Source organism: Patagioenas fasciata, chromosome 7 (assembly GCF_037038585.1).
Source record: "Patagioenas fasciata isolate bPatFas1 chromosome 7, bPatFas1.hap1, whole genome shotgun sequence".
Classification (NCBI taxonomy): Eukaryota; Metazoa; Chordata; class Aves; order Columbiformes; family Columbidae; genus Patagioenas; species Patagioenas fasciata.
In genome coordinates this window covers 35,476,909-35,499,454 of record NC_092526.1, presented here as the reverse complement: position 1 = coordinate 35,499,454, position 22,546 = coordinate 35,476,909, and the positions used below count along the sequence as shown (strand labels likewise).

Here is a 22,546-nt window from a genome sequence, read left to right as displayed (position 1 = left end):
AGTTTATGGACTAAACCCAAAGTTCGCTGAACATCCAGCAAGAAAAACTCCCAGCAAGAGGGACCAGACACTGTCTCAGGCTACCAAGTTAAAAATACTTCTCAACTTTCAGATTTCACAGATGGCTTTTAGGCTACAGTTCTGGTTTGAATGATGGGAGATTTGGAGAGGACACTGCGGTATCATGTCGTGAAGGCCATGGAGATGCTGCAGCAGGCAGGGAAAGAGCAGTTGGTACATGTGACAGCGCAGACAGAATCACAGACTCATTTAGTTTGGAAAACACCTTTATGATCATCAAGTCCAACTATAAACTTAACAGGACCAAGTCCACCAAGCTCAAGAGAACCCACCTTCAGACCGGTATCAGTCACCAACTGAGGCAAAGAAGAACCTCTGCTTTGATGCTTTGGCTTTAAGAAAATTTGCGCTAATGGGGGTTGGTAATTGTAGGAACTGATATTAGGAGTGGAGCAAGGGTAATTGGAAACTTCTGCTCTCCTAGGTAGTATTTATAGAAGGTTTTATTGGTTGCTTTGATGAAGGTAAGGACTCGAACGCCTTGAAACAACAGAAAGTCTTACAACACATTTTTTATAAAGCAAAATTCCTTTCCAGCTCAACAAGAAGTATCTGGAGGTGTATATCTGAGTGCTAGGGTAGCGTTCAGATGTGAGGAAGATCTCTGTTACACAGCCACAAGGCTCAGAGACATCTCCAGGCAGTCCTGGCCCAGCAGCTTCATCCTGCCAAGCACTGCCCGGCAATTTCAGTGGTGTCCAAGCAACCCCTGAAAACATGCCTGGTATCTACTACAGCACCCAATCTTTAACCTCCTCCTAGGACAACAGGGAACAAAGTAAAACCGCTCTCATTAAGGAAAAAAATAATAATTTTAACAAATTAATTTGATGTATGTCCCAATTGAGAGCAAGCTGCAGCTATCATTAATAATTTGAAAAGAAAAATTAAAAAATTAAATATTGCATCTATTGCATCACAAAACGTCCCACTACAGTTAGTGTCAGGGGATAACACTGATACGATCAAACATAAGAGAAAACTTTCAGAAGCTGCTTTCACATTGATGATAGGAAATGTTTGGTTTCCAAAATGAAGACTTGTTGAAATGAAACAAGGACTGAATCTATCATTATGGTCCAACTGCAAACAAAACCAGGAAGTCCAGAAACACCCACAAAACCCTGTGCCTCCTTCATCTTCCAAGCCTCCAACGGGTAGAACACCTCGCAATGCTGTAAGTGACATCACCGCATGGAGCTAGCAGCACTCGGTGCTTTTTAAAGCCGTTTCTTAATTTAACTTCCAATTTATGAAGGCATTTTACCATCCTTCAACTCTCATTTTCTGTGAGCAAACGCAGGCCTCGCTTTGCAAAATATTAAATAAATGGATGTCGCCAAATTATTAAAATTAAAGGCAAGTGCAGAGTTGGCCAAGCGAATCATGGCTGGAAACCAGCTTCCAAAATTCCCTTGGCACCTTTCAGATCATGGTGGAAAGACGCCATCAGAGAAAATGCCGTGTCTGCAAGCATCACCTCACCCCGGTATGTTTGGAAAGCTTACAGAGAGGCTGTGCCATGGGGAGTGGACTGCGTACAGATCGTACATCATCCTGCTACCTTCTGGGGAGGGGCTGAAGCCATGAATCAACGACAACATCTGTCCTGCTCCACCTTACCCATCTCAGCTTTGTTTTTCTCTCTGACTTCCTAGTGACATAAGCATCGCATGAAAATATTTGGAGATACTTGTCCCTGGGACTCACAGGTATGCACCACCTGTCACTGCTCCCTTCTTGCACAAAGCTTTTAGGCAAATGCTTATTATTTGAGCCTTGCAGTAACCTACAGCCTTCTCTAAACATACATTTGATGGGAAATGTGAATTTCCTGCATTTTATCTGTAGCTTTTTACCCAAGTGCAGTGTGTTGGGCTGGCACTTTTCCTCTTTAGGATGAGGATCGTGACACACGCGAACTCCTGGTCAGGCACACTCAGGCTGGCTGATTTTCTGTTGGAAAGATTTGTTGTGCATTTTACAAACACCAGATGCTTGATGATGGGAAAATAAAGCATACTTTCCAGTAAACAAAAGCAGATTTCATTTGTCTCTAAAGCATACCAAAAAAAAAAAAAAAAAAGACAACAACAAAACAAAACAAAAAAGTGCAAACCAGAACAGCACAAATCCGGCTTGTATGTATGCTTTGGGGGAAAAAAGTGGTGAAAGCAGCGGGAAATTAATGTACCTGGAGATGGGTTAATGAGCTCCGCAGTGCAATGATGATGGGCCGGGGGGCCACAGGAGCTGGGCGTCTGCCTGTGCTGCCCTGTCTCTCAGGCACACACCGCAGGCTGCAACTTGCAGAGGACAGAGAACTTATTTGGGAGGGAAAATAAACCTGATGAACCTGATAGCAGACAAAAATAAAAAGTTAAACAAGTAGCAGCTTCCCCGGCAGTGGCTGGGGGAGTGGACGTAACGCGCGCTAGAAGAGATACTTTGTGGTTGCCTGAGATTTACTGCAGCCTTGGTTGGTTCTTACAGCCCAGAGCAAATATTTGAGCATCACTCAGCGCAAGGCGAAATCTCTTCCTTGTTGCTGCAGGAAAGGGAACTCTGCATTGAATATTAAGATCTGATTGATGAGTGTGAGTAATAAGGAAAATGTTGCAATGCTGTTATATAAACCAAGGCCAGACTCACCCATGAGCTCGTCTCCCCAGTCAAACATGAAATTCAGTGAGAGGTGACCAGAAACCCCAGCCTGTCTGCTCCAGAGAGATAACTGAGAGAGGACAGGTTAATAGCATGCAAAATCACAGCTGGAGCCTAGCAGCCCTTTAGACAATTCCACATCTAATGTCCCAAAGTCTGCAGCTCAGACACACAGATCTCTCCCTGTTGATGATAAATCTGTTGTCCCGGAGGGTTGTGGGTACCAGGCTGGGGGGTGATGCGCTGGGAGGCAGGAGGGAGCTTGGAGGAATATCAGTGCTGGAGAATTTCAAATTAGGGCTTGTTTTGCTTTGGTTTTAATCACCATAATTCCGTATCATTCAATCATTTGATTCCAATTTAGGAAAAACTCTTTCTGCCTTTAGAGGAAATCCTGGCACCAGCTCAGACTGATATCTCCCAAGTGAAAATAGCAGGAATCCTAAAACAGGGTTTGCACCCTTCACTGGAGATAACTGCAGGGACTAAACCCTCAGGTACCTGAAATGCATTTTCTACCACCTGAAACAAAAAAAAGCGAATTGTCCAGGTGTTGCAGACAGAGCCTGCACATCTGCTAACCCCTAGGAAGAACTGAGCTACCATCAGAAATGCTTGCAGCTTAAGCTGGTGGGGAGTTCTCCAATGAAAACAGAAGAAGAGGCTAAGTTATAAGAATCAAAATATCTTGAGGAATTATGCTGACTTCAGAGAACTTTCACGCCAGGACAAACTGGGGGAGTGACATTTCCAGAGCTGGGTACCAAGAAAGCACGAGCAGAAATGAGAGATGTGAGGAAATGAGAGATCTCTAGCTTGGAGGAGAGGAGACTGAGGGGTGACCTCATTAATGTTTACAAATATATAAAGGGTGAGTGTCAGGAGGATGGAGCCAGGCTCTTCTCGGTGACAACCAATGATAGGACAAAGGGGTAACGGGTACAAACTGGAACACAAGAGGTTCCACTTAAATTTGAAAAGAAACTTCTTCTCAGTGAGGGTGCCAGAGCCTGGCCCAGGCTGCCCTGGGAGGTTGTGGAGTCTCCTTCTCTGCAGACATTCAAACCCACCTGGACACCTTCCTGTGTAACCTCATCTGGGTGTTCCTGCTCCAGCAGGGGGATTGGACTGGATGAGCTTTCCGGGTCCCTTCCAATCCCTGACATTCTGGGATGCTGTGATGTGAAGAGCTTTCTTCAGTGTGTTTTGAAGGAACGGGTGTAACACCAAGAGCTGCACTCTGAGCAGCAGTGGGTGCCAGCAGTCGCCCTGCACAGGCACAAGATGCCACAGCACCCCGAGGAAAGGGCAGGTCAGCCCTGCTGAGAGGATGTGCGAGCTCACCAAAGAGGATTTTGGGGGCTCCTTTGCACGTTCACGATGATTTACATTTTGATGTGGCTGACACATCCCTCCTGAAAATTGTCCAAGGGTGGCCAGGCAGGAGCTGTCAATGGCGCTGGCCGGTCCCTGCGTGTTTGCCTGTCACCCCTCGCAGGCAGCGCGGTTCTCCGGCCCCCTCCAGTGGCTACAGAACACGCAGAGGACTCAGCTGCAGCCTCCCAGGCCAGCAGGACTTCTTCAGGCTTTCGCAAATCCAGTCCCTGTTCTTCACTGCACAGAGCGAGACTCCCCCCTCCCCATGGCAAAGTAAAGAATTAGGCAGAGACAGCCATGCTCTTGCACTGGAACATCTTTATTCAGCCACGCGTGGATCCAGACCCACCGCAGAGACCTCCTGTCTGCTCTCCGATCTGATCTCGCTGCCACGCACCATCATCTAACGCCAGGCAAAAATCAACTGAGCACGGATGAGCTCTCACTGAGGCGGGACTCTTGTCACCTCTATTCTGTGCTTGGCAGGTTCCTACATTGCTTTCTTCACTAGAACGGAAAGGGCTAAAAAGAGGTTCTGTACCTCAAAGGCTGGTTTTGGGGTAAAAAGTGCTTTGCTTGATTTTGAGAATGGGGAAAAAAAAAAAAAGAAGACACAAACAACAACAAACACCACACTTCAGACCAACAGATGCTTTTCCTCTGCCTTTTTCAAACTCTAAAAGAGCAGGAAATTATATTTGGGTACTGACTACCAGCATTTTGTGCTCTGGAAATCCCCTATAGCAACAAAGACAAGTAGAAAGCCCACATGAAAAAGACTTGCTTTGGATCTGCTTTGCTAATTCCTGATCTGTTCTGGTGTTTTAACCATTTTCCAAATCTTGTTATCCCACCTCACCCAAGCTTACAGCAAGGCCACACAACACACACTTTATATATTATGCACAAATATAACAGACATTCTTCAATATAGTGGATGTACACTGCAGAAATGCTTAGTTTCCCACCCACGACTTCAGATACTCATTTGTTACTCATCTCACCTGAGCGTGCCCCATGGAAAACAGAGAAAAGAATACTTTTACAAAAGAAAATGCTTTGCTACATAGGAGGAAATTGTGAAGTCTGAGTTAAGGCAAAAATCAATGTTGTTCATATTGTGTGAAGATATACCATATGCATATATTACTCGGATTTCATATTGGAAGACTGTTGTTCCTTGGGTTTAAAAGGGCAGGGACAGCCAGAGGATATAGGTTTTGGCCCTACGGGACAGGATGCCAATATAATGAATCTATTTTGAGATTCATTATCTCTCTACAATTAAAATTACAGATCTTCAAAGTCTATGTATTAAACCACTTCACTTAGGCAAAGCTTTGCTGGAGGCACAGACCCTCAGTTAAATGGGAGTTGGATGGGTAGTCCTGGCAAAATGTCTCCTGCACTTCAAAGCTTCGATTCTGCAAATATCCAAGTTATTACTGAACTTTAGGAGAAGCATCCTTTGGCCTGTGAATTGGAGGCTGGAGATATCCATGGTCAGGGGAATCCTTTGGACTCTCCATCAGTTGGATTTAAACACCTATGTAGTCCTTCAAGTTTGAGGTGGAAAGAACTACCCATACACACAGAGGCCAAAGTCCCCACCTGCAGCCTGGCTTGACCTTACCAGTAGGACCTACAAAGGAACCATATCAGCACCAGGTATTGACTCAGAGCATGGGGAGAGGGTCCTCATCTCAGTTTCCTTCATGTGGAAGTTACGTCCATAGGTAGGACAGTGTCAGGAAAGGGCGCAACAGTCAGGAGATCAAATACTGAAGACAGCTGTAACAGAGATTCTAACAGGTCATCTGCAGAGGCTCAGCTTTAACTAGATTCTCTAGTTACACCATGCACTGAGTTAACCACACCCCTAACAACTGAATTCTCCAAATTTCTTCAGGCCACTCTCCATCATTCACACCGTGGCATTTCACCGTAGCTCATTCCAGGTGGAGTGAGTTCTCCCCAGTGGAGTATACACCTTCTACATCCACCCTACTACCTTCTCCCAAAAGGCACTAATGTGTGAGAGGGTTGCAAAACTGTTTGAAAAAGTAAAAATCAAGGGGGAAAAAATTTGACCCAAAGAAGCTGTTGCCATGGCACTTTCTCAAGACAACCTCCCTCACCTTCTGCCTCTACACACTGGAGCCAGAAAGCGTGTTCAGCTCCTGCAAAACATTATGGTTCCACCAGCAAGGTGACAAGAGGCTTTACAACCTGTTTGCATCTTTCAGGCATGTTAACACTTCTATAAAGCAAGCACACGACTCTCAGGCAACATGCTCATGGGCTGCCCTGGCCTCCAGCGTGGTGAAAACCTAAACCATCTGCAAGCCCGAAAGGCAAAAAGCACAATACTGCTGCCTTCTCACCTTGAAAGCCTACATGCCTACAGCTACATACCCTTGTCACTGTATCTCACCTGATGAGGGTTTTGGAAGTATCCTCTGCTTTGGTATCTGAGCACTGTGCGTAACCACCACGCTTTAGCCTGTTCTCAACAGTGTCATGCTCAGCAGGGCAAATTTTGCCACTTTAGCTTAAAATCAGGGAGCACAGCAATGTCAGGAAAGGCACGTGTACTTCAGCAGATAATAAAACACACAAGAAAGCCCACTGTTGCTTACTGAACTCCATCCTAAACACATCCCATAGCGGGAGGACCAGAAACTGACCTGTGGTTTTGCCTTCATTGATACCTCTGGAAAAAGAGTATTTTGTAACTACTGTCAAAACCTATGGGGCAAGTCCATGGGGCAAATCTATGGGGCAGCCGTGAGGACCTGCTCCTCAAGAGGCGGGATAACCACAGCTGCCAGCCAAAGGCATCCAAAACATGAGGTAGCTTAAACAAGCCCACTTCTCCATTACTGCTGAGGGACAAGGAGAAGAGTGTCCAGAGCTCGATCTCATTCCCAGGAAAGGATCTTAATGTCCTTGCCATCCCGTGTCTAACTCAGCTCTCAACAGCAGCTTCCTAGGCACAAATACCATACAATAAATAAATCCCCAGCACCTTTAGGATCACATCTGAAATAATACCCTTTCCAATGGCATGGACAGGGGAAGAACAACTGGCAAAGAAAAATTGTCCAAAAAAATCAACTCATAACACAGGGACTAGAAAGAACTTGGATCAATCAAGTAAAAGCAGGTACCAATTATCACCTGATTTTTTATCCAAGATCCCAAGAGACCATCATCTCTGTCCTTCTGAAGCTGCTATTTTGACAGTGTTTCCTATACAACGACTGTGTGTCCACCTTTAAGGAGCCGGCTGACCTTGAGATGCCCACGAAAAGCTGTTGACTCACTGCAGAATCACACTTTTCTGTGAGATTGGGACACAAGGGCAAACAGCAACGTAGGGGCACTGGAAATCAAAGGACTCCAGTCTGCTGGATGCAACACTGCATTTAGAAGCACGTAACCTCCTAACTCTTCAAGAAAAGACAAAAAGTCCTTTCTTCTTCCATTCTCACAATATTGGTAGAAGCAGCAGGCAAACAAAAAGACCTCTTAAGTGGGTTATGGAGTAAAAAGTGGGTAGGAACTTCTATTTCTATGTGCTGTGCGCTGTCAGCTGCTTTACTGGACCTTCAATAACATCATAGTCACTGCAATATTGCAAGCAGGCAGTCTAGAGATCATTTTGGTGTCTTTTTCTTCATAACCACAGACAGATTCACACGCATTGCATCAATCACCATCCAGCACAGCAATGCAATAGTTTAATTTAGCAATCCCTCCTCTGTCACTCCTGGTCACTTCCAAATTATCAAACCCATTTTACAGTGAACAGAAGATTATTTTGGCAATTGCTTTTCCAAAAGGTACCCCAGAAATCTTTCAGGTTCTTGTGCTGGCTTCATGTGAGGAGTATCACAGTCCTTGTCCCACCACCACTGCAGTAGCAGTTGAACCACAGGTGACATCTCCACAATGGGCTGTGTAGCTAATCAGCCTCCAGAGGTGAAACCACCCTTTTTCCGTTTCTCTCCGCATTTTTTCAACCATGTTACGACAGTGGTTACGAGACTTGACCCGGTTCCAGGCAGTCGGGGGGAGGACCGGCCAGCCCTGCCTTGTCCATCAGTGCTGGACAGAGAGCCAAGCTTCCCCAGCAGATCTGGTGCTCTGCAGAAACAACTCAGACAGGCCAGAATTACACATTCTGTTACTCTCCCCTCTGTGCGATGGGGCCTCTACACGAAGAAAGCCAAGTCAGCAGCTACCTTGCAGCACGTAGAGACACGGATACAATTTTCCAAGTAACGCACAGCGCTGGACAGGAAACTTGATGCACTTCACACCAGAAGAGGACAGCAGAAAATAACACCCACTTTTATAGCAGCAATCACAAAGCCGCAGAGAAAAGAAAGGCCAGGTACTGACGGCGGAAAGAGAACAGTGCTGTTGTAAAACCCTTACTAAGGCAAGGAGAGACTCCCTTGTATGCTATAGGAAGAGGAAAGGCTTAAGTACGGACACTTTCCCCACGCAGAAGTGCTGCTGAGACCCAAGGTGTGTGAACCACAGAGCAATAACAGAGGTAGAGTCATAACAAATGGACATACGCTAACAGCTATAGGATATATTGTATTTGCTCATGTAACAGCCACACACGCTTATTGGCCTTATCGCACAACCAGCTGCAAAAAAGAGATCACCAGTTAGAAAACCAGTAGCTTAAGAACAGACACACAAAATCACTGCACCCTAAATTTGGAGAGGAAAAACCACAGGGGCAGGGAATTATGTGCACTCCATGAGCAATACAATATTTCACTGTAGGCGAAGGGTTAGGATTGGCATCTGGCTTTGTCAGCGCACTCATTTACCAAACCAAACTGTCCCAGAAAGCAGCCAGTTGCCCTTTTAACTGTGTTCATGAAGTAAAAATTGTTTAATGGGGTCTGGGATTGGAAGGATATGGATCAGATCCAGACGAGATTTGCCAAGTATTCTTCGTACAGCTATACGGCAGAGAGACAAGAGGCTCCGGGTGCGGCCTGCAATGAAGAAAACAGAGAAAAACTATTGATAGACAGAGAGAGGAAGAGAGAGGGACAACAGTGCTGAGCTCTGGTTGATGGCTGAGGAGACATTTACCCCTTCCAAACATTGAGGCCATGCCCTGCGCAGCAACACGAAGGCAGTGCAGGAGAGCTGAGCATGCACAAATCCTCCCTGTGAGGAGCCCAAACCTTTTGGCCAAAGATTTGGAGCAACGGCAGCCAGCACATGGGCAGTTTGGATGGGCAAGCTGGGGACTGCATGGGGTTGTGACCACAGAGTCAGTCCCTGCATAGCAAGGTTCAAGAGATGATGGCTGAACCTACACCAGGAGAGGCTTTACACTAATCTGATCATTGTAAAACTATGTGGACTTTATTTTTGCTCTAAACCACCTCCTGGGAATCAAAAGCATTGACAGCCAGCTCAGGTCTTAGCCCAGCTTTCTTTTGAGGGCTTCTTCTCAGTTTATGGAGAGGTCTTCCAGGACAGGGACAAGAGGATGGTGGTGCCCACGTTGATTCAGCAACTGGACCTCCAAGGTACCACTCTATTATTCTGCACGTTCCACCTGAGGAGTCCCATTTGCCTCCTAAACCCGGGCTTAATGGAAACCACCTGGTTCGGCTTATGTGTGCCTCTTCTCATCTAAAGTGTGGGTAGGTTTAAAAACTAGACATGTGCAAAGCTGAATAATTCTGGGGTGGGGGCTGGGGGTTTCATCCCACACCCTGAATCCCTTTCAGATTTCTCTGGAGTTCAAGAGGGGAAACCCCACTTCCAACCCTTGTGCAAAGCCCTGGCCCTCGCCAGCTGAGCTTGGCGGTTTTACGAGGTGCTGTCCTTGCTGCAACAAGGGTGTGCACTGTATTGATGTTGCTTTTATTATAAAAAAAAGAAAGAAACAGCAGGTAAATTTAGGCATGTTGAGGTTCTGGTTTACTTCTTTTGTAACTCATTCGCTTCCCAGAGTATGTTAAATTTTAAAAAGCCAGCTTTTTCCTCACCTTTTTCCACCACCATCTAAGCTCCCCCCACCATTTGCTACCACTACTTGTGGCTTTACTTCCCAAGTAGCCTGTCCAGATACAACTGCCTCTCGGGTCCCTCCCTGGGCAGCCCCCCCAGAACACAGGGTCACTCAAGAACAGCAAGGGCACATCTGCACGGCTTGGGAGAACTGGGTCTCACTGGATATGTCATCACCTGCTTGTGGTTTGCAGACCCAAAATCCAGCCCTGACAGCACCACACTGCCTAACCTTGCCTCAGGCTGCTGAGGACACCGCTGGGCAAGGGAAAAGAGCTGGGAGAAAGATTAAAAAAATGTAAAGTTACTGAGGTCAGGCTGCTGATAGACATCGTTGGTGGCTGAAGGACTCAAGAGGGAAAGCACCACACAAACACACAAAACGCAACTGGAGAGAAACAGGGAGTGTAGCTGGAGGCTTATGGGGAAGCCGTTGAGTTGAGTGATGGGTGTTGACAGAGCTGGAGGCGGCAGCTCGGCAGCCCTGAGTATCCGTGCCAGGGAGCCGCAGAAGCCAGCCCCTCAGTCCTCTCCTGCCTGATGCCTGCCTGGCCAGTAACGCCTCCTGGGGAGGTGTATCAGGGGTGGTGAAGTCATTAACGCTCAGCTTAACAGCTTGTTAAATCCCAGTTATCTGTTCTGTGTGTTAGAATTGTTTCACACTTTTAAGTTAGCTATAAACTGCCTACATTATCTTTTTGCTAAAAGCACTTGAACAAACAGACCCAAAAGAGGATGGTAACACACACTCTACCATCTTGGCATCTTCTAACTAACCAAATAAACTCTTCAAAGCCACTTACTCCTTGCTTCTTTGAACACCTCCAGAGCCTCAGGGTTGACTTTGACCCTTCCTGTGGATTCAACTCCCAAGGCCTCCACTTTCACCAGGTTCAGATTGGCTCCAAAGTCAATCAAGAGGTGGACAAACGCTGCTTCACAGCCATGCCGCAGGACAGCGTCCATCACGCACACCGGGGAGCCCCGGGAGAAGCCTTGGATGTTGATGGGCCCACAGCAGTTAAAATCCGGGTTGGCTCCTGCCTGAAGCAGCAGTTGGAAGCACTGGAGGTTGTGGTAGGCGGCGCTGATGTACAGCGGGCAGACCACCAGCGTGGTGAGGGGCCGCACGGAGAGGCTGGGGACCCGGGAAGCGACGTGGTGATTCACATCCACGTCTGCGCCGTACCTGGGCGGGGGAGAAAGAAGAGCTGAGGTTTGGAAACAAAGGCAAAAGCATCACAACTGAACCCCAGGGTGACAAAATGGCAAGGGCTGAGGCTGAAGGACACGTGGAGGATGAGCACTCTGACTGTCTTTGGTACATCTGGGGCCCACCTCTCAAAAGCTGCCTGTACCTACCCTGAGAGGGGCCTGGCAGGGCTTCTGAGAGGGGATGCCATAACCAGTGTGAACTGATCTTCAAGTAGCAAAGTTGTTTCTCTGCCCACAATAGCCCAGGCTTGCGAGACAGCAGCTGAGGAACATCTTTTCTTTACCCTCCTGAGGGATGTGCCAAGCATTGCCTTGGCACAAGGGACGGCTCAGCCCTGAGCCAGCACCACGTAATGCTGGATGCTAAAGAGCTGGCTAGGGAGCAGGGTTGTTTCCAAATGGCTCAGTTGAGGAGATGCTGTGAAATAACTTCCCCATCAGGATAAAACAGGCCAGAAAGCAACAGCGGCAATCGATCTGACTGTCACAAACAGCAGGGAAATGGAAACAGAAATCTGCACTCAGCAGTGAAACATATACGACAAAATCCTGCTCCTGAAGGAGCTGGGGTGGTGAAATCCCATCAGAAATCCCATCAGGAGTCAAAAAGCGACCTCTTCCCCACTAATTCAGCTCAGCGGAAGGGATGTAGCCGCCAACTCTGAGCATGCAGGAAACTGGAAAAACCCAAAGTAATTGCATCAGACCTTCCACCCTCCCTCCTGCACAGCTCTGCTCACAGGTTATATATTATACTGGATACCACACACGAGATTACAGCTCACTGGCCAGCACTCCGAGAGTGACAAACAGGAGGTTTCCACGAGCTGCAGCAGCAAACCTTTCGAGCCTTTTGCAACTGGCTCCTGCCTCACCTTACCCCACGGAGAAGCCCCTACCTCACATCTTCGCTGCATGGTGCCACAGTGTCCCAGCTGTTCCATAAGCCCTGTGGCCAGAGCAAGGGCTTGGGCTCGCTGTGGCACAGAGAAGGGACATGAGCCAGCTAAAGCCCTGCTCGATGGACATCAGCATCAAACAGGAGCAGCTCCCACAGTATATTTCATTTGGGAAGTACAGATGGCACTAAGTTGTGAATAAGCAGAAGACAGGGTTTATTGGCTTTGGCTCTTTTTTTTTTTTTGGTGTTTTCTTTTTCTTTTAAGAAGTGAAGAACGGGGCCAAATAAATGGGAGCAAAAAGGCCAAGTGTTGCTCTCTGTAAAAAGTATGGAATTTGAAAAACGGCAATGCTTTTGAAAAACGGCAATGCTGAGGAAAGAAGGGACAGCAGAAATAAGCACTTATTTCCCCCAGGCTGGTTAACACCCAAGCAATGGGGACACTCTAACTCCATCTACTTTGCGTGCAGCTTGCGGGGGGAAGAAGGAGGAAGACAACACAACCCCCTAAGGAGTAGCTAGTTTTAACTGCAGCATTGCAGAACAAACGAAGCCCTGTCCTTTCTCCCCACAGAGGAATAAAAGGTTCCTTTCCCCACCGGTACCCCTCCCAAAACTGCAAACTGAGCATTCAGAGGACTAGTTTTCTCTGTCTTCCTAGATAGCATTATATTCCTTTCTGCAGTTAATAAAACAAATAAGGAAACCACCTGAGGATAAATCCTGCCTCAAGGCAAGCACAGCTCTTGCTGAACCCAGGAGGGGCTGGTCCCTATCCACCAAATACTTAAACAAATATATCAGTTCTGAGGACAGGAATAGTCTCATTTAAATTAAGCATGTGCAGAACAAGGGCCAAGGAAGCTTATTTAAGAGCTGCAAATGGCATGCAGGGTATTTTTACCCTAATGCACATGCTCTCCCAAGCATGAACATCTTGACTGAGACCTCAGGAGAGTGGTGGGGTGGAGAAATGCAGAGAAAAGATGGAGTGAGGCAGTAACAACGTTGCCAAGTGTGAGCTGGTCCTTGCACCAGCCACAGGACCAAGCTTCGCTTCCCAGGCCAGGCAGCTGGCCCGGGGATCACTGCACACTAAAGGGGACATGTCCATCTCTTGGGGACTTCCCCAGCACTTCGCTCAATCTGCATCACTTATGTTAGAGCACAGAAGCCTAAATAAGTAAAGGTGTCTGTTTTCCACAGGCACATGTTCGCCGTAGATAAACAAATCTCTTAATATCAAACTACACAAGCATTTGGATCAAGTAATCTGTGCTGCCGTGAGACTTCTGTAGGGATGTTGTAGGGCCACTGCCTCCTATGGCCACGGTCCTCACTGGACAGCAGGTATACCCCTTCATTTCAGTCCCTTTTTTTTCCATTATTGTCATCAAAAGCTTCGGTGGAAACCCCTAGCTCAAAGCAAGATACAAAATTCTGCTTTTTTCACAGTTAGGCATGCGCCTGAGGCATCAGATGATTTGTCAGATCTCCTTTTCACCATTTTAGTGTGGTAAAAGGGTCCTCTCATCTTTAATATGCTCAGTTACACTGCGAGTACAATGCAATGGTCCGATTCCATCACAGCATGATTACATCACAAGCTGTTAGGAAAGCAATCTATACTCAGGCAATATAACCATAACTATTTCCACCAGCCGCCTCATAAAAATGGATCACCATTCCGTAGCTATGTATATATTTCCTATTAATGGATACAGTTTCACCTATTGCTTGGTTAGCTGGTTCAGCAATTCTGGTAGGATTCAGGAATCCTGATTGTGCTACTTTATGATTAAAAAAAAAAAAAAAAAAAAGGGATGTTTAGACACCTGTGGTAAGCCTGAGCTGGGCTGGGCTTTCTTTTCAGGACACTGAGCCTCTCTCGAGCTGAATATGCTGAAGTATTTCCTCATATCTCAGTAAGAGTGTCTTCCTCATTTTATTCCCCCTGCCAAATCCTTTAGATCAACATTTTTAAAATCTCTGAGTGAGCTTCGTAACATAAGACTGCATTGTAAAGTAAGCAACTCTGAACAGATCTGTGAAATCTGTACTCCAAGATATTTGAAATTTTGGGCAATCTGACAATTTGGTATTAGCTTAGCAGCCTTGGGAGAGACATTGTCTAATAAAAATATACTGGACAAACTCCAGTTAATTTTTAATCCTGAAAGTTTTCCAAAATCTTGCTTTTAATATTGCTGGCAAGGTATCCCAAGGAGTAGACACATAAATCAATGCCTCAGCTCTCCATGTGCTGCTGAAATACCATTTGCTACATTTTACCCTGCCTTAGTGGATATGTCAGGGGAGATTCTCAGGAATGCAGCGTGTGAGCTGAACCTTGTACCAACAAGCACATGGTGAAGGGAACATCCTTCTCTCAGTCTGCAGAAAAAGCAGCATGGAGAGGGGACTGCCTCCCCTCCCTTCTACTTGTTGGCTTCCTTAGAGCTGCACTTGCATGAAAATTAACTTCCTCACAAGCAAAAAGGAAAGGAGAAAAACCCCAAGTATTTCAAAATTTTTCTATTCAAATCCTCTTGGTTGTTATACTGAAGGGATTCCTTGGAGAGTGTTTCTGTGTGAATCCCAACATACCTTCTTCTCTTTTAGTATTTATTTCTACAACCTGTATTTTGCCCTTATGATCCCTTATTATGTGGCGTCAATGGCCCATATAGTTGTTCAGCATGTTCCTCTACACAAAAAGCTCCCAGTTCAGAAGAAAGGAAGTATCACAGCATGCCACAGAGGAAGAAGTTCAATTCTGCAGAGTCTATTGCTAGACCTTGAGCCCACTCACTGCTGGTGCTGCAGAGGAAATTTTCTGGGGGGCAGGAGGTCTCCAGCCACCCACCGCCCAGCTAAGGTGAGTATTCATCACCTCATATTGGTGGTCATCACTCCCTGTCCCAGAGAAGCCCTTCAACTGAGCTGTGCATCGGGTATCTGGCAAGGAGAAACAGAACCAGATGCACAGAAGGTGTCCCAGTGATGGGCAAACACCAGACAGCCAACAATGGCCAGTGCCGGCAACAAGTACCACTCCTCTCAAGGGTTAAAAATGGTCAGAGCAGCTGAGCTATGCAAAGGAAAGAGGTGTTTCCAAACAATTTTTAGTTCACTGGGAGATCCACCTCACTTGCAGATTCAATCAGGGGCATGGAGCTGGTAGTAAAGGCAGAGGGGAGGGAAGATACTTTGCAAAATGTGGCTCTGATTGAATAGTGGATGGTGGACTCAGAAATGGAGACACCTCGCTTGGGCTTTTTCTTAGGAGAACAGGCATGGAACTCACACAACAGGGCACAGGCCTGCCACCAGGGCCAGGAGATGGGAAAGACAAAGATGTCCCTTTGGGCATCTCTCCACCCTTTCTCCTGCCCATCTCTTCACCAGCATCGCCTGGCCCATGGACACACAAGGCATGCAAGGAGGGAACAGATGCTCCGATCCCCATGGGGTAGAAGATCCCAAAGGAATAAGAGAGAGCAGTGGAGCAACTTCTCTCCCCACCAGGAACCCAGCTCTCACCTGATCAGCTCCCGGAGGATGTCTGCCCGGCCAACGCGTGCCGCATGGTACACAGGGGTGCTGCGGTGGTGCCGGCTGCCGTTGGGGTCAGCGCCAGCTTCCAGGAGGATCTTGGCGCACTCAAGGTGCCCGTTGACCACAGCTACGTAGAGGGCGGTCTGCCCTTTCACGTCCACCAAGTCGATCTCGGCCCCTTTGCGGAGGAGGAAGTCAACGCAGGGCCCGTGGCCGGCGGTGGCCGCGATGCGCAGCGGCGTGCAGGGCAGCCAGCCGCAGCACCACACCGACTTCTCGTTGATCCGGCTGGCATCGTGTGGGGGGAAAGCGTTGGGTCAGACAGTGCCTCCTGCATCCTCGCACCACCCCACCTACCCCAGCCACGGAAGAGGATGCTGGGAGAGCACTAACAGCTCCCTTGAAGCTTTTTTCTCCCCCTTTTTGGCGCTTTATAGCAGTCCTGAAAAGCTCCTGGCTATAACCTGACTAGGCGCTGCATGTAGGTAGCTAGAAACTATGTGTTGACCTAATATGTTGACCTAAAGAAAATGGGAAGAGCAACAGTAACTCCAAAGTGTCAGAAAATATTTAACATTCAAACTTGTTTTCACGTGGACCAAAAGACATGCCATATTCAAATACAAAGTCTCTTGTTGTCAACAAGTGTAACCACTTTGGAATGACCCAGTTCATCGCATGCTGAAGCAACACTGTTTGTCAATAAATCAGTTTCTGGCATAGCGCTATTTGTAGTTGCTTTTGCTTTCTCTGACAGACTGCAAATAATAAGATGTAGACATTAGCACCTCATGAATACATTTAACTTTCCATTTAGCTATAGCTTTATTCAGCATGACTGGAGATAAGGGTAGCAGCAAACAACCATTGAAGCTTAAAGAACATTTTTAAAATAAGTACCAAGGCCTCATATTTGTTCTGTAACTGTTTTATTTTCAGGGAATACTGTTTAATTCAATTGTCTACAGAAACTACAGCCTGTGTCAGAGGAGTGTCAGGCAGATGGGTTTTATGGCAGCTCTGCTGTGTCAGGAGCTGCACATATGCACAGTGAAGGACAAACCTTGCCTCAAAACTCGGTCAAAATTACCAATAAAAATAATTTTAAAAAAATACTCCCTACTCCCTTTTTTAAAGGCAGATGTCCCAAATCAGAAGTGGTCAAGCTGGGGATCACCATTGTTTAATTCAAGCTGCTCCAAGAGTGGCAGAAGGTTGTCAAAGCAGCAAGGAAACAGCAAAAGGACATGGGAGGAGGGGAGCAATGTATGGAAACGAAGGCGTACATCTGTATCACACTGCTGGCAAAATCCACACTTAGCCAGGCACCATGGGACGACATAAACACAAATCCAGGGAAACTCAGCCCTGCCAGCACAGAGCAAGCTTGGGAGGTGCTGCCATCCTGCACTGAACAGCATCAGTAGGCCATTAGCATCCTTGTTGGACGGCTGTATTGGCATAAGAGCCTTTATCAATTTACAGAAGAGATGTCTCTGACTGGTGGTTGCTTAGATTCCCTCTGAAATAACCTGTATTAGTCGTTATGCTCACCCAGATCTCAGGTTAGCCCTATAAATTTCATAAATATACAGACCTCACTCCAAATTTCTCTGTGAGTCACTGCAGGTACCATTCTAGCAGGAACATGCAGAAAAGAAGGGATTTCTTTAAGGCCAACGTAGGCTGGCTAAAGTGCTCTTTAGTCAGAGCAGCAGTGGATTTGCTCTCCTAGCTCGCTCCAACCAGGCCCACATAACTGGTACAGGACAAAGCAGTTTTTATACAGGGCATTTACAGAGTTTGCTAGGACAGCGATGTCACAATTTTTTTCTGCAACCGCATTTTAGGAAGAGTATAGACCCTGTACCAAGCCCTGAGCTGTCAAGCCTTATGACAAAATGCTCCCTCTAACCTTGGCAGTTTGGGGATCCCTATCCCTACCCCCAAATTCAAAGAAGTCACTTCTCTGTTCACTCTGCCACCTGTGTGATGGTGCTGCAGGTCCAGCCTTCCTCCTCCTGCCAAACTTTAGGTTTCCTGCAAGAAAGGATGCCTGGCCCTACTGCTACAGGGTTCCCACACAGCATGGGACAAAAATAAGGGCGACTGAGGCACAGAAGAGCCCCAGCTGCCCAGGTGGCAGAAAGAGGGGCTGGTTCATTCTCATTTTTGCTGAAAGGCCACTTTTTTTTGAGGCTGGGAGACATTCTGCACTCCAAGCAGTTTTCTCCATGGTGCAGGAAAATTAATTAACTATCCCTGTGGTCACAGACTTACACTGGGAGATTTTATAACATGGGGTGTTTCAGGTTTATGTTCAATTGTAATCCCTTTTATATGTTTTTCCCATTACAAGTAGGCTCCTATTTTCATGGTATTACATTTCCACACTGATCTGGACAGAGCCTGTGCGTGCCCGCCGCACGCTTGCTAACTGGCTTGACATCTGTCTCCTGGGAGCCCGCGGGGGGGTGATTTCAGGGGCGAGCTGAGCATCCTCCCAACCCGGAAAACTCCAAAAGGAGCAGGTTAAGGAAGATCGCACAGAATCACAGAATGTTAGAAACAGGAAGGGACCTCGAAAGTTCATCCAGTCCAATCCCCCTGCTGGAGCAGGAGCACCCAGATGAGGTTACACAGGAAGGTGTCCAGGCGGGTTTGAACGTCTGCAGAGAAGGAGACTCCACAACCTCCCTGGACAGCCTGTTCAAGTGTCCGCCATCCTCACTGAGAAGTTTCTTCTCATCTTTAAGTGGAATCTCTTGTGTTCCAGTTTGTACCCATTACCTCTTGTCTTATGATTGGCTGTCACCAAAAAGAGCCTGGCTTCATCCTTATGACACTCGTCCTCTACATATTTATAAACATTTATGAGGTCACTCCTCAGTCTCCTCCAAGCTCAAGAGCTCCAGCTCCCTCAGCCTTTCCTCACATGGGAGATGCTCCACTCCCTTCATCATCTCCATTGCCCTGCGCTGGACTCTCTCCAGCAGTTCCCTGTCCTTCTGGAACTGAGGGGCCCAGAATTGGACATAATATTCCAGATGTGGTCCCACCACGGCAGAGGGGGAGGAGAGCCTCTCGTGACCTCCTAACCACTAGGTTAGATAGGTGTGGGCTCAGCAGCCCCAGGGAGTCCCCAGTCAAAATCTTCTAAGCGAGACCTCACACCCTCATCCCCCGTGAGGATGGCCGAGGTGAGGGTGCGGGCAGGGTGGGGTGTCAGAGCCCCCCTCACCTTTGGAAGCTCTCCTCCTGCAGCAAGCTCTTGAGGGTGGGCAGGTCCCCCACGTAGGCCGCGTCGTGCAGCCGGGTGTCCTCGCAGTGCTCGAGGGGGTGGTCGCAAAACTGCTCCCGCAGCCACTCCTTCAGGTTACGACCTGCGCTGGAGAGAGAGCGGGGGAGCCGGGCTGAGCCCTGCCCGGGGGTGGCGGGGGCTGTCCCGTCCCCTCCCGGCACAAGGCGAGCCCGAAAGGTGCCCCCGTGCCGGCGGCGGCACTGGCCGCTCTCCCCCCCACGTTACCTGCCTGCCCGCTGGAGGCGGCGGGCGCGTCCCCGCCGCCGGGGGGTCCGCCCTCTGCCATCGGCCCCTCGCACCGCCGGGCCGGCTCAGCCTCCGCTCCCCCGGCCGCCGGCGCTGCCACCGCCCTCCGTCCCTCCCTCCCCGGGCCGGCCTGATTGGTGCCTGCCGGCCCGGCCGCTTCCTGCCTCCGCGTTAAGGTGGTTTTTCCCCCGGCGGCAGCGGAGCGATTCGCGGCGCCGCCGGAGCATTTCGTTTTTCAGACCCGCCCCGCGGCGGCACCTCCGCGGGTGGGCGGCCCGGCCTGAGCCTTCCGCCCGGAGCCCGGCCGGGGAGGCAGAGCGGGGGCTTCACCCCCCGCCCGCGGGGAATCTCGAGGTGTTTCTTCCGCTCAGCACTGGGAGCCGGGCCGCTCGCTGGTAGAGCGGCCTGCGGGCTCCTTCCTCCAGCAACGGGCAGACATGGGGCTGGTAATTTACAGCGCTGCCCGGTGCAGCCCCACGGTGAGAAACTGACGAGCTCACTCAGCTCAAGGAACTTCATATCCAGGGAAATCGTCTTACCGTGCTGCCCCCAGAACTAGGTAATCTGGATCTGACTACTCAAAAGCAAGTCTTAAAGCAGACAGCAATCCTTGGGTTACCCCTATTGCTGACCAGTTCCAGTGGGAGTGTCTCATGTTTTTTAATACATTCGTTCAGAAACACATAAATACCTTTTATCAAGAATGGTGACAACGATTTTGAAATTGGCTGCCACCTGCACCTCTGCAGGAGGGCTGCCGAGTGTTGGAAAGCTGGTGGAGCGGACAGCATTTCTTTCCTTAGGCTAAATATGGCTAAAAGCTGCACAGAAGGTTTTATGTTATCATATTCTTCTGGTTTGTTTGTTTGGGGTTTTTTGTTTGTTTGGTTTTTTTTTTTTTTTTTGTGTGTGTGTGTTTTTATATTTGTTTTGTTCTGGTTTTTTGTTTGTGGGTTTGTTTGTTTGTTTCTTTTGGTTTTTTTTCCCCGCAGCACAGTTCCTGGGGTCTTTCATCAGGTTGCTGCAAGCCTGAGGGAGAAAAGAGCCTGTGTGAGGGCGGACAGAGCCGCAGCAGAAAGACAATCGCTTAAGAAAACACCACTGAGAAACAGCCAGGCCTGCAGGGTCTGAGCAAAAAGCAGCTGTTTTGCTTAAACGCCACCAGGGAGCTTCAAATGCAGTGCCCAAAGCTGCACCCTCAAAGGAGCAGAGGACACGTTAGGCACCCACGCAGAAACTCTGGGAGTGCAAAGGGAGGAGAAGGTGCATGGAAACGTGCACGCACACACGCAAAAGGTCTGCAAGGAAAGTGGTTCACGCTCAACCCAACCTCCTCCCAGGGCAATGCTCACAGGAGAACGGCCATAGCAGCTCATCGCATTGACACCTTGGAGAAGAGCCGCGCTCTGAGCGTTTCAGATGCTCTTGGCTTCTGAGCACAGGTTTTTGAGTCCCCCAGTGCCAGAGGGAAATGGTGGTAATCCATCTAGCTTTCCTGCTGCCCCCTGGCAGGATATCAGTCCACAGACACCAGAATCTGGCTGCAAACACAATTTCCTGTGTTATTATTTGGGCTCAAGCAATGTGGGGGAGACAGGCACGATCTGCAAATCAAACCTGTTTCCCTTGCCTGGTGAAAGATCAAAAGGGGAAAGGAATCGATGGGATTTTCAGCAGCCACCAGTGCTGGCCAGCACTGCCAGCTCCTCCTGCCTGCAGTTCTCATGCCATTAGACAAGGCAGACCCAGGGCTAAGAAACATCCCCTGGAATGAATTGGCTGCTGCTCTTGAAACCTGACTCGATGTCTGTTTAGCCCTCCTTGAGTCAAAGGGACCAGATCTGGAAGCCAGACAATGGGGTGAGGTGGAGCTCCAAGCTCTTGGCTTGGTCTGTGCTCCCTGACCTTCGTCAAAGGCTTTCTAGGGTTGGGATGGGCTCAGGCAGGGCTTTCTGAGGTGGGCTTGCTTACCTATCTCCCACTCTTCAGGAGATGCTTATGCTGAGTTTGCAAGCATCCCACGTTCCCTGGGACAATGGAGCAGATCCAACACACTTCAATGGGCTCCTGTTCAAGCAGAACATTACTTTGTTTCTAACCCCAATCTACAACTGCATCCAGCTACAGACGCTTTATGCGGGGGGAGCAGTCATATACATCTCCGTTTCTTGTTGCTGGGCCTGATGATAGAACAAGACAGACCATAGCACCTTTATAGCTGTTGCATTGCCCTCACAGATTTAACGGGACTAGATTTAATGAGCTCCCTGAGCTGCAAAGCATTGCATTGGACTGCTGGCCAGCATGAGGTTTCATACAGAGCAAAAAGGCACATTAGTCCATGGGCCCATGTGGCCTGTGACCAAAAGCCATAATGCCTGTGTGCACAAGGGGATAGTTACTGCAAGGGACAGAAATCTTTGTGCTTTAGTGCCTTCCCAGCAAGAACACAATGCCAGTTTTCAAAGCTTTTAGGAACAGACAGCTCCTGCTCAGCACAATTTTTCTTTGAAGTAGATTTGTTTACTCTCTTTGTGTCATCTGGAGCTGATGCTTTTCTCTTCTCCCAGGTGTAAAGTGCAGACAGGCAAGAAGGAGGAGCAGAGGACTCAGCAGTGTTTACTTGCAATATGGTTGTCCCTGTGGACAAAGTCAAGTGCCAGAAAGGAACTAAGTGGCTGGTAAACAGCGCAGACGAAGCTGGAACACCAGTGCCTAGATTGCTCATGACTTGAGGTTCATTCAGTTCTTCTGGCAGAAAATGCCTCTGTTAAACCAGTCTTCTCTCTCATCCATGTATTTGTATATGTTTATGTACTTAGAGACATGCTGCAATAAAAGGCAGAAAGTTTTTACACACCATATCCCATTATACTTTCTGGCAGTTTATCTCCAGAACCAGGCTTTTTTCTCTCTTTTTTTTGTTTGTTTGTTTTTTCTCCCTAAATGCATATGAAATCCAACTCATCCCAAGCTGACATAACAAGTTCTTACAGGGGTGGTAGAAAAGGAGTGACTGTGATTACTGTCTCGGCCTCAGAAACGACCAGCACTGGGAATTTGTAGATGTACAAGAGAAATCCAGTGTAGAAATACAAGGTAACGTAAGTCTGTATCACTCTTTAGTGCAATGGAAAAATGTAAAT

The 22,546-nt window shown here is 48.1% G+C and overlaps 1 protein-coding gene across 2 annotated transcripts; it reads right to left on the bottom strand.

Moving 5' to 3' along the window:
* Positions 1-7,837: 7,837 nt before the first annotated feature.
* Positions 7,838-22,473, bottom strand: ASB1 (ankyrin repeat and SOCS box containing 1). Of its 2 annotated transcripts, none has more exons than XM_071811354.1 (5): positions 21,932-22,473; positions 19,095-19,241; positions 15,839-16,141; positions 10,983-11,368; positions 7,838-9,146 (listed from the first exon to the last, which is right to left on the bottom strand). In XM_071811354.1, the coding sequence occupies exons 1-5, from the start codon at positions 22,126-22,128 to the stop codon at positions 9,013-9,015; spliced, it is 1,167 nt and encodes a 388-aa protein (XP_071667455.1). In that variant the 5' UTR covers positions 22,129-22,473; the 3' UTR covers positions 7,838-9,012. The 2 variants fall into 2 exon arrangements, with proteins under 2 accessions (XP_071667455.1, XP_065697264.1); XM_065841192.2 differs by lacking the exon at positions 21,932-22,473 and adding an exon at positions 19,380-19,675 and having other exon boundaries at positions 19,095-19,236.
* Between the last annotated feature and the right edge of the window lie 73 nt (positions 22,474-22,546).

What these genes read in the sequence shown, in the direction of transcription:
- ASB1 (XM_071811354.1), bottom strand. Translation starts at nt 22,128, where the DNA reads ATGAGCAATCTAGGCACTGGTGTTCCAGCTTCGTCTGCGCTGTTTACC. An exon ending in TCAGCTCCAGATGACACAAA is followed by an intron (nt 19,242 to 21,931) that starts GAGAGTAAACAA and finishes CTCTCTCTCCAG; the next exon opens with CGCAGGTCGTAACCTGAAGG. An exon ending in CAGGAGGAGAGCTTCCAAAG is followed by an intron (nt 16,142 to 19,094) that starts GTGAGGGGGGCT and finishes ACACGATGCCAG; the next exon opens with CCGGATCAACGAGAAGTCGG.